Source organism: Betta splendens, chromosome 21 (assembly GCF_900634795.4).
Source record: "Betta splendens chromosome 21, fBetSpl5.4, whole genome shotgun sequence".
Taxonomy (NCBI): Eukaryota; Metazoa; Chordata; class Actinopteri; order Anabantiformes; family Osphronemidae; genus Betta; species Betta splendens.
Window position 1 is genome coordinate 14811692 of NC_040899.1, and position 16030 is coordinate 14827721.

Consider the following 16030-nt stretch of genomic DNA (forward strand, 5'->3'; position numbering starts at 1 on the left):
ACCTTCCAAGCCTTCTCCAGTTCTTCTCTGAGCCCTTGGTATTTCTCTAGTTTCTCATGTTCCTTTTTCCTGATGTTGCCATCGCTTGGTATTGCCACATCCACCACTACGGCTTTCCTCTGCTCTTTATCCACCACCACAATGTCTGGTTGGTTCGCCATTACCATTCTGTCAGTCTGGATCTGGAAGTCCCACGAGATCTTGGCTCGCTCGTTCTCTGCCACCTTGGGAGGTGTTTTCCACTTTGACCTTGGGGTTTCCAGTCCATACTCCGCACAGATGTTCCTGTATACTATGCCAGCCACTTGGTTATGGCGTTCCATGTATGCTTTTCCTGCCAGCATCTTACACCCTGCAGTTATGTGCTGGATTGTCTCAGGGGCCTCTTTGCACAGACTACACCTTGGGTCTTGTCTGGTGTGGTAGATCTGGGCCTCTATGGCTCTGGTGCCCAGGGCCTGCTCCTGTGCAGCCAGGAGGAGTGCCTCTGTGCCTCTTCAGCCCAGCCCTTTTAAGCCATTGGTAGGATTTGTTGAGATCAGCCACTTCAGTTATGTTCCGGTGGTACATCCCATGTAAGGGCTTGTCCTCCCATGATGGTCCCTCTTCCAGCATCTCATCCTCTGTTCTCCACTGCCTGAGACATTCAATCAGGACATCATCTGTCGGGGCCTTATCCTTGATGTCTCTCTCTCTTACGCTCACTAGTCCTCGGCCTCCTTCCTTGCGGCTAGCGTACAGTCTCAGGGTGCTGGATTTGGGGTGGAACCCTCCATGCGTGGTGAGGAGCTTTCGTGTCTTAGCATCTGTGGTCTGTATCTCTTCCTTTAGCCACCTTATTATTCCCGCAGGGTATCTGATCACTGGCAGGGCGTAGCTGTTTGTTGCCCAGGATTTGTTCTTGCCATTGAGCTGGCTTCTTAGGACTTGCCTCACTCGTTGGAGGTATTTGGCTGTTGCCGCATTCCTTGTTGCCTGTTCAAGGTTGCCGTTTGCCTGTGGTATTCCAAGGTACTTGTAATTGTCCTCAATGTCTGCTATTGTTCCTTCTGGGAGTGAGACCCCTTCTGTGTGGATTACCTTGCCTCTCTTTGTCACCATCCTCCCACATTTCTCGAGCTCGAATGACATCCCGGTGTCCAAGCTGTAGATCCTGGTGGTGTGGATCAGCGAGTCGATGTCTCGCTCACTCTTGGCGTACAGCTTGATGTCATCCATGTAGAGGAGGTGACTTATGGTGGCCCCGTTCTGGAGTCGGTATCCATAGCCAGTCTTGTTTATTATTTGTCTGAGGGGGTTCAGACCTATGCAGAACAGCAGTGGGGACAGTGCATCTCCTTGGTATATGCCACATTTGATGGATACTTGGGCAAGTGGCTTCCCATTGGCTTCAAGGGTGGTTCTCCACAATCTCATCGAGTTTGCAATGAAGGCCCTTAGAGTTCTGTTGATGTTGTACAGCTCCAAGCATTCAGTGATCCATGTGTGTGGCATTGAGTCATAGGCTTTCTTGTAGTCGATCCAGGCTGTGCACAGGTTGGTGTGTCGCATTCTGCAGTTTTGGGCGACTGTTCTGTCTACCAGGAGTTGGTGTTTGGCTCCTCTGGTATCCTTACCAATGCCCTTCTGTGCTTCGCTCATGTATTGACTCATGTGCCCACTTATCTTAGCTGCGATGATGCCTGACATGAGCTTCCATGTTGTGGAGAGACAGGTTATTGGCCGGTAGTTGGATGGGACTGTACCCTTTGAGGGATCCTTCATTATCAGGATCGTTCGCCCTTCGTTTAGCCATTCAGGGTGAGTCCCATCCCTTAGCAGCTGGTTCATTTGTGCTGCCAGGCGCCCATTGATTGCAGTGAGCTTCTTTAGCCAGTAGGCATGGATCATGTCAGGGCCAGGTGCTGTCCAGTTTTTCATACCTGAGACTCTTTGTTGGATGTCTGCCACTGTGATAGTCACTGGATTCTGTTCAGGGAGGTTGCTGTGGTCTTCGCTCAGATCCACCAGCCACTGTACATCAATGTTGTGTGATGCCTCCCTTTCCCATATACCCTTCCAGTACTGTTCAGTTTCCAGCCTTGGTGGGTCTGCTCTGCTGTTATTACCCTGCCATTGAGAGTACACTTTCGCAGGTTGTGTTGCGAACAGCCGGTTTATTCGTCTAGCTTCGTTGTCTCTGGTGTATCTCCTTAAGCGGTTGGCCAAGGCTTGTAGCCTTTGCTTGGCAGTTTCGAGTGCTTCAGGTATGGTCATCTGGCTGTACCTCTTGGGCATCGGTCTTTTCATTGCACCTCTCTGGGCCTCTGTCATTTGGCTCACTTCCCTCCGAGCTGCCTTGATTTTTGCCTCCAACCTTCGTTTCCATGGTGGGTATTGTTTCTCATGGCTCCCATGGTTGCTCTTATAGCCAAGCACCTCTAGGATCACTGATGCTGAAGCGTATATCAGCTCATTGGTTTCCGTGATTGTTGCGGTAGGGATCGCTCTCAATGCTGCATTCACATCTTCCATGAGACTTTCTGATGGTGCTTCACTTACAAGCACAACTACTGGACAGAAAGAGACAAGATTAGTTAAACATGTAACAATGATGGGAGGTTATTGGATAGACGACATAGGAGGAAACAGAGGAGTTCAGTGTATAAATTAAGTCCCCCAGCAGTCTATGTCTATTGCAGTTTAACTAAGAGATACTTCCTGAGACTAACAATCATTGTCAGTGACCTGAACCATCTCTAACTATAAGCTTTATCAAAAAGGAAGGTTTTAAGCCTGGTCTTAAAGGTGGAGAGTGTGTCAGCTTCTCGAACCTGAACAGGAAGCTGGTTCCATAGTAGAGGAGCTTGGTAGCTAAAAGCTCTGCCTCCCGTTCTACATTTAAAGACTCTAGGAACCACAAGTAGCCCAGCGCTCTGAGAACGAAGCGTTCTGCTGGGAGCATAAGGAACTCTGAGGTTTTTAAGATAAGGAGGTTTATCATTGAGTACTTTGTAGTTGAGTAGGAGAATTTTAAATCCTGTCCTACGTATCACAGGCAGCTAGTGCAGAGAAGATAATGTTGGAGAAATGTGATCTCTGTGATAAATGTGATAAATTTAGAGGCTTAGCTACAGTGATGATTCATGATCACAACACTTCCCAGATTTTAAGCAACAGGACCTGCAAACATTATAAATTCACTCAGTAATGTTTGTCTTCCTACAGTGGTGTGTACATGTAACAATGTAACCTGTGGCTGAATGTAAGTGAGTGCTAAACACCACACCACCATGCCTTGGTGGAAGACTGCTGTCCTCAAGTGGCGGTAGTTGGGAACTGCACCCTCAAAACCAAGCCTGGCGTCTGCGCTGAATCTTTAACAAAATACCAAATGGGACCACATTAACTTCATTAGTCAGACAAGAAAAACAACAGAAAGAAACACATACATAACACTCCCAAATGAAGTTTGAGGTAGTTTAGGTAGAATTTATGTCTTGTGTTTTTAACTAATAAAAATCTGTATTTACAGATCTGCTGATTTACAGCATCCAAGCTGTTCCTTTGGTCCTGATGCTAAGTTCCTGTCTCTGTAGTGGGATGTTGTGATCTATAGTCTTGGGTTTGTACTAAATGAGCAATGTTTATTTTGTTGCATTAAGCATCTTTATTTGCTTTGTATTTAAGGAGAAGCATTCATTTCACTGAACATGTCACCCTTGAGACTCTCTTAGCTAGATCTAAATTAAATTTTGCTCATATTGTATCTAAGAGCAGACACATGCTGGCATGGGCTAGTTGCCATGGTTACCTGTGAGCAAGAATTTCTATTCAGCAGGTCCAAACTGAAACATTATCTGACAAAAATGAAATAACCTGCATAACACTTTTTTACAACTATGGAAAGTCGTAAATATTTTCTCCTTTTGACCAATTAGCCAAATTATTGGTTGAATAATTAAACTAATTAAATAATTGCTCAGTGCCTGAATATTTTACCTAATCATTTAATAATTAGTTTAATGAAACCTATCTGTAATTAGTTAATTGTCACAGCTTTCAGCTGATGGCAGCTTTTCACATTATTCATAAAACATCTGTTGAGTTAGTGGCATGTATCAGGGATCTGACCGATCATACCTCTCTGCTTTCTCATCTCTATCAAGCAGATTCTCTAGCTGCTGCTGACCTTTATAGTCTGTGTATTATTAGGCTCATTGTTGTCAACATGAATCTGTCCATACATATGAAGTTATCCACTGTCAATAATCCATGAAAAATAAGTTTCTATTTATGGTAATAAATACATTTCAGGCGTTGCATTTGCATCTGTATGCAACATTTGTGTTCTAGTTACTGACTATGCCAAGCTCTGATATGTGACAAAGAGCAGACAGCTACTGACTGAACTAAAACCAGTGACAAGCCCGTGACAGCGCCATGTGTTTGATTTGAAAATTTGAAATTCAGGCAGCATCATAGATGGAAGCATTTTTGCTACCATGTTCAAATTCTAATCAATTCAAACCACAATAAAAATCATAATGAAACTATCGGTGGGGAACATTGTAATGAAGAAGCATGTGCTGCTCACTTGCATCCTAATGGGAGCTACTAAAACAGGGACTAGAGGGTGTGACAAATCCTGGAGGATCATGGTTGGCAGTTTTCATTGTCTGTTCTCCACAAAGAACATCACGTGCGCTCGCAGGATCCTGTTATTTTAGAGCAAGTCTTTATGTTATCTAAGCATGTTCGATTTTGAAGGCTGATGGATTAGAACCAGGAGATGATAAAAATGAATAATTAACAGTATCAGCAATAATGAAGATATTAGTAATAATGGTGATTACAAGCAAAGCACACGGTGTGAGATGGCTGCCATTCAGTAGAATGTCCAGGAGACGCCCACGAGGAAGCCAGCGTCCCCTCTCATTATACTGTAAGCTTTTCATTATAAGGGTAGAGAGTAATAGAAGCCTCACGATGCTCTAGATGCAATAATAACCTTTGCTTTACCAATGTATGAAGCATAATAAATGATCGCCCTGAATAGCGTGAATGACCGGGTTCTCTGGTTCTCTGAGTGAGAGTGACCATACGATTACAACATAACGGTCCTCAGGCTACGGTCACTAAAACACTAGTTGTGACCAAATTAGCTTTTAGTCTAAAGCTGAACTAAATGTTCACTATAACACCCACTAACACCTGCCATGATGAAGAGATAATCACATATATACATAATCATGTATATATACATATAGTTATTATATTTTTCTCCTGGGGTAAAAGCACTGCAAGGTTCTATTTAATTTCAGTTTGTTTACAATAATTAGCAACAATTCACAAAAACTACAAACATCACCTCAAGGCACTTTACAGTATAAAGTAGGTCTAACTAAAAAACAAAACCAAATAAAACAAAAGCGGGTAATGAGACAGTGAGAGACGCTGAGACAACTAACACCAAACACAACAGTTACACATACAACACAAAAGCAGCAGCTCACTGAGCCTGAGAGAACTGGACCAGGGCACAGACACACAGACCTTAATTAGAATTTAAAAACATTATCATAATATATGATAATAAGACTTACAGTAGTTATTTATACATTTATCATTATTAGTCCATTGTAACAGGAAAACACATTTACATTTACTGGTTTCTTTTAGTTTTGTAGTAGCCTTACATGTACATGTACAGTATCACTTTGTCTTAACTGTCTGTGTTTGTTTGACTGTTCCATGGATGAACAGCAGATTCCTCATCAGGGACCTTATACTTGGATCTGATCACTGCTACAAATGATGTTGTTTTTAACAAGACCCAATTTTGATGCTGATGAAATCAACGCTAAGACAATAGTTTGTGATGTGACGCAGGTGGAGGAACGTCAGGGGTCAGGGACGCGAAAGCCCAGCGATAAAAAGCTGAACAACTGAACCCGTTCAGAGAATAGACAGAAATGGCAGACGATCAGTCGGGCAGCACTGCGTGGCGCATGCCACGACCCTGAATCCATTTAGTCCTCTGTTGCTTTCCGGCATTTCCTCCCTGCTAGACTTGCTCTTCAATCTTGTTTGGGTCCACGTCGACAACAGGAGCCACCTGCATGGGTTTGCAGCAGCCGGCACAGACGTACTTGAGAAAGCACAGATAAGCACTGCCAGACATGATGACTGTGATTATAATGATGATGGTGGCTCCGAAGGCCGGCGTCACGGCGTCTTCCAGAATGGATTTGAGGCCTCCCATGCTGATCCCACCAGAACCTCCACTTAACAAAGTCTCATCAGGCTGATTCGCAGCTTGACCTAGAAAGGAGTACAGGTCAAATGAGATTATTATATCAGTGGTGCAGCCGAACAACAACAGCACAACAGCCTGCACAATGTGTGTGTGTGTGTGTGTGTGTGTGTGTGTGTGTGTGTGTGTGTGTGTGTGTGTGTGTGTGTGTGTGTGTGTGTGTGTGTGTGTGTGTGAGTAGGAGAGTGGGACGTGGCTCTTATCTAATGGTCCAGCAGGTGACAACCAGCGCCCACGCTGCCCACGTGTCTGACCATTCGTCATAACTGCAGCCTTTGTAAAACTGTACAGAATCTGAATCTGGTCTTTGATGGAAATCCAAATTGCATGTAGCTAATAGAGACCTCCACTTGGTCATTCAGAGTATCTGAGCTTATCTGAAGATGGCAAACCGGTACACCCCTGTAGGGTGGATTGACTGGTGGACCCTTTCCACCTGTTTAACCCCCTTCCTCTACACCTAACATCTGCCACATTCATTCCTACAGGGGGGCGGTAATCACCGTTCCTGAGGTCTGTTGCTGTTATGTGGACATGGTTTAGTAAATGACTTGATAAGTGACCATCAGACAGTCGAGCTATTCTGTCTCACTGAAACCAACCAGAACACCTGGAACTCCCTGCTCACAGTCTGTCCAGTGACAATTCACAAGAACCATTCAAAAGGCTTTTCATTTTCATAAATGGGTTAGTTCAGAATGTCCCTTTTTATATTCAGGCTTTGCCTTTCCTGCGCTCCACACTCCTGTGTAGCAGGTCAGATGGGTCGGTTCTATTAAAGGACTAAAGAGAAACGAGAGGACAGATCGTCAAACCTCACCAAATCAGGAACACTGTGATTACATGAGCTGCACTGTAATTAAACCCCAGTTCAGCCACTTCACTGTGCATATGCTTCATCGCCACAGCAGCATATGTGACACTAGATGATATAAACATAATAAGAGCAGGACTGCTGGGCTACTTGCTGCTAGCAGTGGGGGAAGACCACAGTGTGCTCCACCAGCTAACCCTGTGCCAGCGATCAGTGATTCAGTGACATCTCAGCCCCCGTCTTTGTCAGAGCCTCGCTCATTTCCAACACATCCAGGCTGCGCCTCCTCCACCTCCTGGTTTCTATGGTGCACTTGGTGTGAATGGAGAGGTTTACGGTGGCTGTGCCCTCATCACAGTGGCACACTAACTGGACCTCTGGTCTGCTTTTCAACGCCTGCCCGTCATGGAGGAACCTAGTGGCCCAGGAGGAGCCGGGTCATGCTCCGTCCGGATCCTCCGCAATGAGAAGCAGTAGGAAGCGCTTAGAGCGCGTGAAACAAACAAAACCTCGTTAGTCCTGATACCAGGAACAGAAAAGGACCCGGCAGGAATCAAAACCATCAAAACAAAGGCACCAGCGGAAGTAGCATCAAAACCACATGAAGAAAGGCAACACTAACGTTTGGTGGGAGAAAAGGCGTCGTTTACAGACAAGACCAGAGAAAGCAGGCTCAGGATCAGCAGACGTTCGCTGCCGTGAGCAGTAAACATGTGGTATATTATTGATGAGAAATATTTTACGTTTGAATTACATAAATCCCCCTTTAGACATTAAGGTATTCAAATAATCTTACAAATAATCACACAACGCTGCCTCTGGACTCATTTAATATACTCTGTGTGTGTGTGTGTAAGCACCTCATTATTCCCTGTTGCATGTGGACCTAAACAGAACTGACTGTGGTTTCAGGAATCATTAAGATTGGTCATACCAGGAAGACGATAATTATTTTCTGTTTCCTCTGCTAGAACATCAGGGTCCTGCTGGGAGGAAGCGGCTCAGACTAATGTGCTGTGCTGCATGTGCGGTGTGTGGGAGGTTGGACATGCAACAGCAATAGTTCCAAGGAGATGCAGGACGGACGGACGGACGGACAGTCAAAGCACCGTGATGCTGTGACGTTAGACACATGCAGAGACTCACAACACACCGCAGGTAAGGCCACGCAGGTGAGGTAGAGCGCGGACGCCGGGGACAGGCGCTCATGCAGCATCTTGGTCCCAACGCGCTGACCGCCTGCAAGACAAAGCGTGTTCATCCAGCTGCGGGCTCACGTGAAACGGCACCGGACTCAGAAAAAGAGCCCCCTCAAATCTTCCGCCCCCAAAGGTCCGATGAGCCCAATTAGAGGCTGCAATCGCGTCGTAAGCGTCGAGACGTTCCGCCAACACGTCTGATTAAACTCCAGGTTAGAACTTCATTATACATTCATGCATATCATCCTCACCACTGAGCAAACCTGTATTCCCGCTGGAGGAAACCTACTTACCTCAGTACATATTTCCTTTTGCTCCAATTAAATCCGAGCAGAAGACTGAGCAGACCCGCTACCGCGTCCGCGTCCGCGACTCAGGGCTCAGACGACGTGGGCACATGTGTGAGGCGGAGAGAGACAGAGAGAGTGAGGGAGAGCGAGAGACAGACAGACAGAGAGAGAGACAGAGAGAGAGGGGTAGAGGAGGAGGAGGAGGATGTGGGCGCCTTTTAATAAATGACCAGAACCCTTCGGTTCCGCTGCTTCGCGGATGAATTAACCCCGTGGTTTGAGGAGCCACTGGCTGATTTTTGCTTTCTATTTGCAGTAAACCAAAGGTTATTTGGTTATTTATACTGCTTATTTTCGGAAGGTGATGGAGCAGTGGTAAAGCTCCCTCTGCCACACGGGACAATAATCAGAGCGTTCATTCCAGTGACTCTGCATGTCGCCCATCCAAAAATAAAGCTCTTAAAAGAAGAAGTGTGAAACTGAGGTTGAAACTGAGACCAAGTATGTGCTGACCCACACATCAGCACATACTTAGTCTTAGAATTTGAATTAAATCTTCTCTACTGGAAGGAACCTGGGCCTGGCTCTATAGTTCGTGCCAGGGGACAGTATTGTTGTTTTACAGCTTCACTTCAGCTGAAAACTAAATAAGTCATCACGTATCATCACAGATGCAGCTACAGCTGTATGTTCTCAAGCCTTTTTTACCAGATGGATGACTCATGTCTGTGGTCATTTCCTAGAACCACATTGTTCAGCAGTAAAACAGATGCTTTCCTGATTCACTAAAGTATTTTATACCAGGCCACACCACTCTTTATTAGTATATATTAACACTACTGTGCATTTTTTTGTAAGGGGTGGAACGAATAGTGTAAATGAAATGCCTTCAAGAACTGGAAGTTATTTTCATAAATAAATAAATTCTTCCAGGTACACTTGCACAGTTTTGGAAGGAACTGAGCAGGGAGGTTTTTCCAAACATGTTGGGAGGACTGACCACAGATGATCCTGATGGTCATTAGCACCTGTTTGGTATAATTGGTTGATCATGCACCTGACTAGAATCCTACAAAATCCCTGACTTTGTGCAAGTGTAGAAGAATTGATGCTGGTTTAAGGGCAAAATGCAGTAACACCAAATATTGATTTTTTTTGGATTTGTCGTTTGTTCATTCACTGTGTTTTGTTTATAAAAATAAACGTTTAACACTTCCAGTTTTTGAAAGCATTCTTTGTTTACAGCATTTTTTAACACCTAATAATTATTCTGCAGCTCAATTATTTTTTTACCATTTCTTTCAAGTGGCAACACACTGGAGTCAGCGAATGGATCATTTTGCATGCGATGCCAAAAACAAAAGAATGTTTAGTTCAAAAGTTGTGTTCTGTTTCGTGGACCTCATAATGAAGAGGCTTTGAATTTAGTCTTTGCCATGTTCTAAACTAACGAATTGTTGAGACAACGTGAGAATGCCAATCATTTTTATGTATTTATTGTCACAAAAGTAAACAGTCCAACTATCAGACAATGTTCTGATCAGGATCATTACTGTACAAATTTATGACAGTGTTACAAAGTAGAGCAAAATCACAGTAAAGGCTAAGAACGGCACCAACACACTTCAGTGGGTGGATATAGAACATCTCAAACCGTTCTCAAACCACAGGTCATCTCTCCACTAGAGAAAAGACTAAAGAGAAGAAGACTCATGCTTTGATCCATCTACTCTCCCTCACTTTCCAATAAACATTTTGAAGCTTCACCTTGAGCGCTGGGCATGCAAGATTGAAAAAAACTTTATTAATCCCAACAGGAAACAGTTTTTCCCACTTTTGATTGCTCTCAAACAGAAAGGAAATTAGATGGAACAACAAAAACATGACAGATATGGCTAATACTCATCTATCTTTCAAGCATATCTGAATATTTTAAAGTCATCACGATGAAAACTAGTCAGATTTCTCAATAACAGTAACTGTGTTCACCCTACTATGGCACGACCCAAAAAAGACGTAAAGTCCTCAAAATCTTCCAGAGTAACTGTAAATGTTAAATGACATAACAGAAATTAAAGGTCAGTTCCCCAGGTTTCAACCTGATCCTCCCAAGGTGGGGTTGACTCAGCAGTCTCACAGCACAGCACACACACGTTTATTTTATACACTTGGAGGTTTGATTCCTCCTTAGCGCCATAAAACACTCGTACGTACAGTAGTTAATGCTCTCAGTCTGTTCACTTCTAAATATTAATACTGTGATCATTAAAAATCCTTTTTATTGTAAAGACAGGAATAACTAAACGCATGTACATACATCAATTTTCATAAGAAATCTTCCATAAGCTAAAAGGAGCAATAACCAAATAGTGTCAAGGAGGAAGGTACTGAGTAGAGCTGTGAGTCTGTGTGTCAGCACCCATCACTGATCTTTAACAGGGAAAAGTGCACTTTTTTCATTTCAGCCGCATACGCGCCAAGGTACAATAATGCTATGGATAGTCCTAGTGTATTTCTCTCTCACGCACACACACGCACACACACGCGCACACACGCGCACACACACACACACACACACACACACACACACACACACACACACACACACACACACACACACACACACACACACACACACACACACTGAAGTGAGGACCTGCATTGCCATAATGCCTTCCCTAGCCCCTAACTATCACAACTATAGGCAGACATCTAACCAAATATCAATTCTAACCTCAGCCCAAAGATCACACCCTCAAACAGGCCTCCAAAGAAGTGAAGACCAGTAGGAAAGTAATTTTTTTTTCTCACTTAGTACAAAGTACTAGAAGTACAATTACTCTCTCACACACAAACATGAAGTAAGATGTTAACTCAGTTGTCGACTGTCAAGAGTCCATGGCACTCAAGGCCTCCAGAAAAAGCAGAACAGCTATAAAAGTGGAGAGTTGAGTGCAGCAGAGTCTCAGAGAGGGCAAAGCTCAACGTGATTCTCAGAACAGCTAGGAAGACCTGGCAAAGCCGCTTCAATCAATCCACTCTGACGTCCTCCATGTCCTCGGTGGGGGAGGAAAGCAGGTGAATGATAGTTGGTCTGTACAAAAACTGGAGGAAGGTGACAGTGATTAGTTGTGTCACAGCACTAGTATGAGCTACTATTATTCAGCATCGTCAACAAACATGGTTCACTGGCATTACTACTCACATGTTCTGGGATAGTGTATGGAGGCTGCAGGTACAGTTTGATTGTCTTCAGGTGGAAAATTAAGACGTAGACTATCGTAAGTATGACCAAGGCCCCTGCAAGCACCCCCACCAGCACTAGCGTTAGCGTAAGATGGGAGCCTTTGGCTGTACAAAACAGAGAAATTATTTAGATCAATAACTGTCATATTCACGCCAAAGGTTGGTGACTGATCAATTTAACATAATAAACAACAACATAATAATATGATAATACAACTATTAACATTCTTCAACTTAAGTCAAACAAAAGTAAAGGCAACACAGACAAGTTAGTGGGAGAAAATATTTTAAATGTAGCTCTAATAAATTTCACTGAAATCACAGGTGGCTTAAAAAACATTTATCAAAAAAAGGGTCATTCCACAATAAAAAGGAACAAATTAAAGCTTTTTGGATTTTTGAAAATGCATTGCCACAATATTTAATTGCGGATTAACAATATCTTCATGAACAAAAATAACTTCTAAATTTTCCAAAAGCGCAATTTTCAATAATATGTAAGAACTTGGAATGTGTTTTTCAAAACTATTAAAAGCTAAAGGACTCAAATTTGGGATTTGTGCAGAGCTTTGATCTAGCCTACAGTATGATCAATGCGTGACCTGGCCATGAAATGTCCAAATATGAGTACTAATAACCTTCAGACACAAAAGTGTGGCTCCACCAGTCAAAGACAAAATGGAGATGGAAGTTGAGACCCTGTTCATCATAGATCATAGACCAAACGAGGTCTATTAACAGCAGAACATTTCAGACATTTCTATAGAGGCATTGGTGATACAAATATTACAGCATTTAACCGTTTTACAAAGAAGCTAGAAGATGTATCCAGAAAGCCAGAAGTCTGAGGTTCTTTGCCTAGACTACTGCTCCTGACCCACATAAAGAGAACAAGAGTGAGAGAATAGTCTTCTGCCATGGTCTTACCAGATTGAGGGATGCGCTCACACTGGATGCAGCTGTCTGTCCCTAGGACTTCACCATCGAGAAGATACTGCACTTTTACACAGTAAAGTGACCCCTCCTCCAGACCATAGATGGACACGGAAGAAGCACCATCTTTATAATTCTTCTGCAAAGCAGATTATACACATTTAACGTCACACACAAGGCCCTATAATTCATTTCTAAAAGAATCAATCAATCATCTCTATACAAAAGAATTCCTCCACTTCAGTCTTACGTCCAACTTTTGTATGTTACTGTATGTAGAATTTGCCAGTTTTAGAGGGAAAGTGAGTCAGGTCAGAGCAACAAGGAGCTGAACTGTTCTAGAAAAACATCAAGGTTTCAACAGCTCCAGCTGATATTCTTGTTTGTATCTTATCACTTGTCTTCTGTACGTCACCATACATTTACATGTACTTCAGTTCCATAGGTAACTAAAGAATCCTGGGGCCTCATGTACAAAGGGGACTTGCGCACAAAAACATGGCACAGTTATTTATACATCTTTTGTGTTCAAGTCCCTTTTGTAAAAGAACACGTTTATATGCAGTTGAAGTCCTGGGGCCTCGTGTACAAGGACTAGATGTAGAGTTCTATGGATAATGACATTCAAGAATTGCAGCCATTCTCATTCACCGAACTGACACAACTTTAGTGGTACGATAGCAGGATTTAGCCTCGTTGACTCATCAAGCAGACAAAAGTGACTGTTACATGTGCATTTGGTCTATGTTCAGGTGGGCTTTTAACATGAGCTGTAAAGACAGGAGTGGAAAAAAGGCACAAACAAGCAGCGACGTTGTGGCAGTAAAAGCCTGGCAATGCAAAATGACAAAGACTCTGACCTCCAGCGTTTCTCCCTCCTTGCCATAGTAAACCCTGTTTTGTATATGGCCTCCATATTCATGAACCATGCTGGAGTTGATGCGTAGGTATGCGGTCAGAGAGCCAGGTCGAGAAGTCAGGTTAACTTCAGGGGAACAGGTGTCGCCTGGGGAGAAACAAACGGTTGGGGTTAAAACGTCCATTCACCCTTTCTGACAGCACGAAGGCCAAGCAAAGTCCTGAGCCTTTCTCCTGCTGCCGGTTGATCTATTGTTGCCACCATTTCGCCAGCAGCTGCTATGTTACGGTTACTGAGCAGCCCAACAATATGTTGTTGCAGTCCCAGTAATTACTTTCAGGGGAATTATATGTTGATGCCTAGTTTGGTGTTGTTCTACCATAACCATTACCTAATGTAAGGATTTAAGTAAACATGTTACCATTTACTGCTGTCTTTAGCATCATCATTTTGACCATCATAGATTCAGTTCTCTTTGCACTGTTAAAAAGTGAACTTAGTACAGCACATGTAAACTGTAAGCAGGATAGTAATGTAAAGCTCAGTGTTATTAATACAGTAGTACAATCATTATTTGCAGCCTAACACCACTCTCTCCTAATGATCAATATGCAATTAATATAGAGACTCAGTTATCATTTAAAATGACTTGATGAACTGCGTCAGAGACATTTCTATAAAAGAAACTGGACAACCGTTGGAAAAGGAAACTGACAATTAATCTCCACTTCAAAATATCACTTGCCCTGCAACAAAGGCAGTAAAGCCACTCTATCAGTTATGCTGCAAAAAGTAAAATACACTTAAATGTACATATAGGATGTGGCGGTTAAATTGTCATGAATCCAATTTATGCTTCAGCTAGTTCAACCTCTGACAAAAAGACATAAACATCGAATAAACCGAACAAATGAATTATTAACACCCAAAACAGACTGTGTACAGCTTTTAAGTGCCACTCATTAAACTGGGTTTATGTGGGTCATTTCCACCTGTGTCACATGCAGCCAACACAACTGACAGTACAGACTCACAAATGAAAGCAAACACCACACACTGATTGAAGTTTAACTTCAAAAGAAGTTGTGGAAAAATGCTGTGGCTTTGTCAGGCATGTGACATCTTCCCCCACGTGCTTCACACCATGGTTATGATGGTTAACGCCTACGACCACACATCATCACGAAAGTACTGACTGTGATTTGACTTTGTCCGCGTTTCAACTAGTTCAGAAATGTCTGCAAATCTAGAATGGGTCATTTTTATTCTGTATTGCAACAGTCACTGTGAGAACTTGCTTTGCAACACGTTTCATTTTCATGATGCAACAGGTGCAATGTGAGCGTGGCTTCTTTGTACTGTTTGTGATACATAAACTGAGTCACAGTGGAGGTTATGGATTCCTACCAAGTCTGCTGCAGGCCTCCACCGGTCTGGAGGTGAGGCCGCGTCTCTCTGCTTGCACACGCAGTCCAACGCAGCCGCTCTCGCTGTCTTCTTTGGTGAAAGTGACATTGCATGAAATGAAAGATGTGTTGAAGCAGTGGGACACATTTTCCCACTCTGTGGAACCAAACCTAAAAGAAACAGAAACATGACAAATGTCAGTGGCCCGCCTTTTGAAAGCACATCAGACCCGCATGTAGTCACTGTAGACCACGGTGGAAGCTGCTCAGTGCTGCCTGTTTTAGACTGTCAGAACAACGGCGTACCTTCTGTACTGAACCGTGTAGTGGACATCCGTGTCCTCCGCGGCAGGGCTCCACGTTATTACCCCGCTTTTAACACGGATGTGGTACGGGGGTGCCAGCGTAGCCTCGGACAGAACTGGAACAGAGCAACACACCAGACGTCAGCACCCCGAACTCAGCCCGGGCCCAGGCCGTGCGGGAGACCCAGCGAGCGAGGCCCGTCCTGTGGGTCCGCCCGTTAAAAACACAACCTCGCTCCACCACGTCACGACACTGGCCATTATCACTACCCCACAACACGATTTACTCATGTACAAGTTACACAGACACACCGGGCGGCCACTGATTATGTGCTGTCGCTTCCGGTCTAGTTAAACTAAACGGCTAATGCTAGCTTAGCTCACACGAAACCCGTTACCTCGCACGAAGAGCTGAATGGACAGAAAAACCAGCAACATTTTGACAGCGTCATTTCTTGGGCTGCGATTTCTCCCCGAACATTAGCGTCTCAAATGGAATCATTGTTTCTCTATTAATAAATCATAAAGCCCATAGCACGAAGGCGCTCCAACTTCCCCAAACTGAAAGCTTGGACAACGCACGCGCGTTCACGTTACATGAACATCCTGAAACGCCCCTAAAATAAATATTACCACAATAATAAAACCACCAACCAAATAAATCAGAACTTCACAAGACTCTT

At 43.6% G+C, this 16030-nt stretch overlaps 1 protein-coding gene across 1 annotated transcript; it reads right to left on the reverse strand.

Moving 5' to 3' along the window:
- Positions 1 to 10078: 10078 nt before the first annotated feature.
- Positions 10079 to 15965, reverse strand: LOC114847484 (uncharacterized). Its single transcript, XM_029137297.3, has 7 exons — positions 15746 to 15965; positions 15349 to 15463; positions 15044 to 15213; positions 13638 to 13783; positions 12772 to 12916; positions 11804 to 11949; positions 10079 to 11703 (listed from the first exon to the last, which is right to left on the reverse strand). The coding sequence occupies exons 1-7, from the start codon at positions 15783 to 15785 to the stop codon at positions 11629 to 11631; spliced, it is 837 nt and encodes a 278-aa protein (XP_028993130.1). The 5' UTR covers positions 15786 to 15965; the 3' UTR covers positions 10079 to 11628.
- Positions 15966 to 16030: the final 65 nt, after the last annotated feature.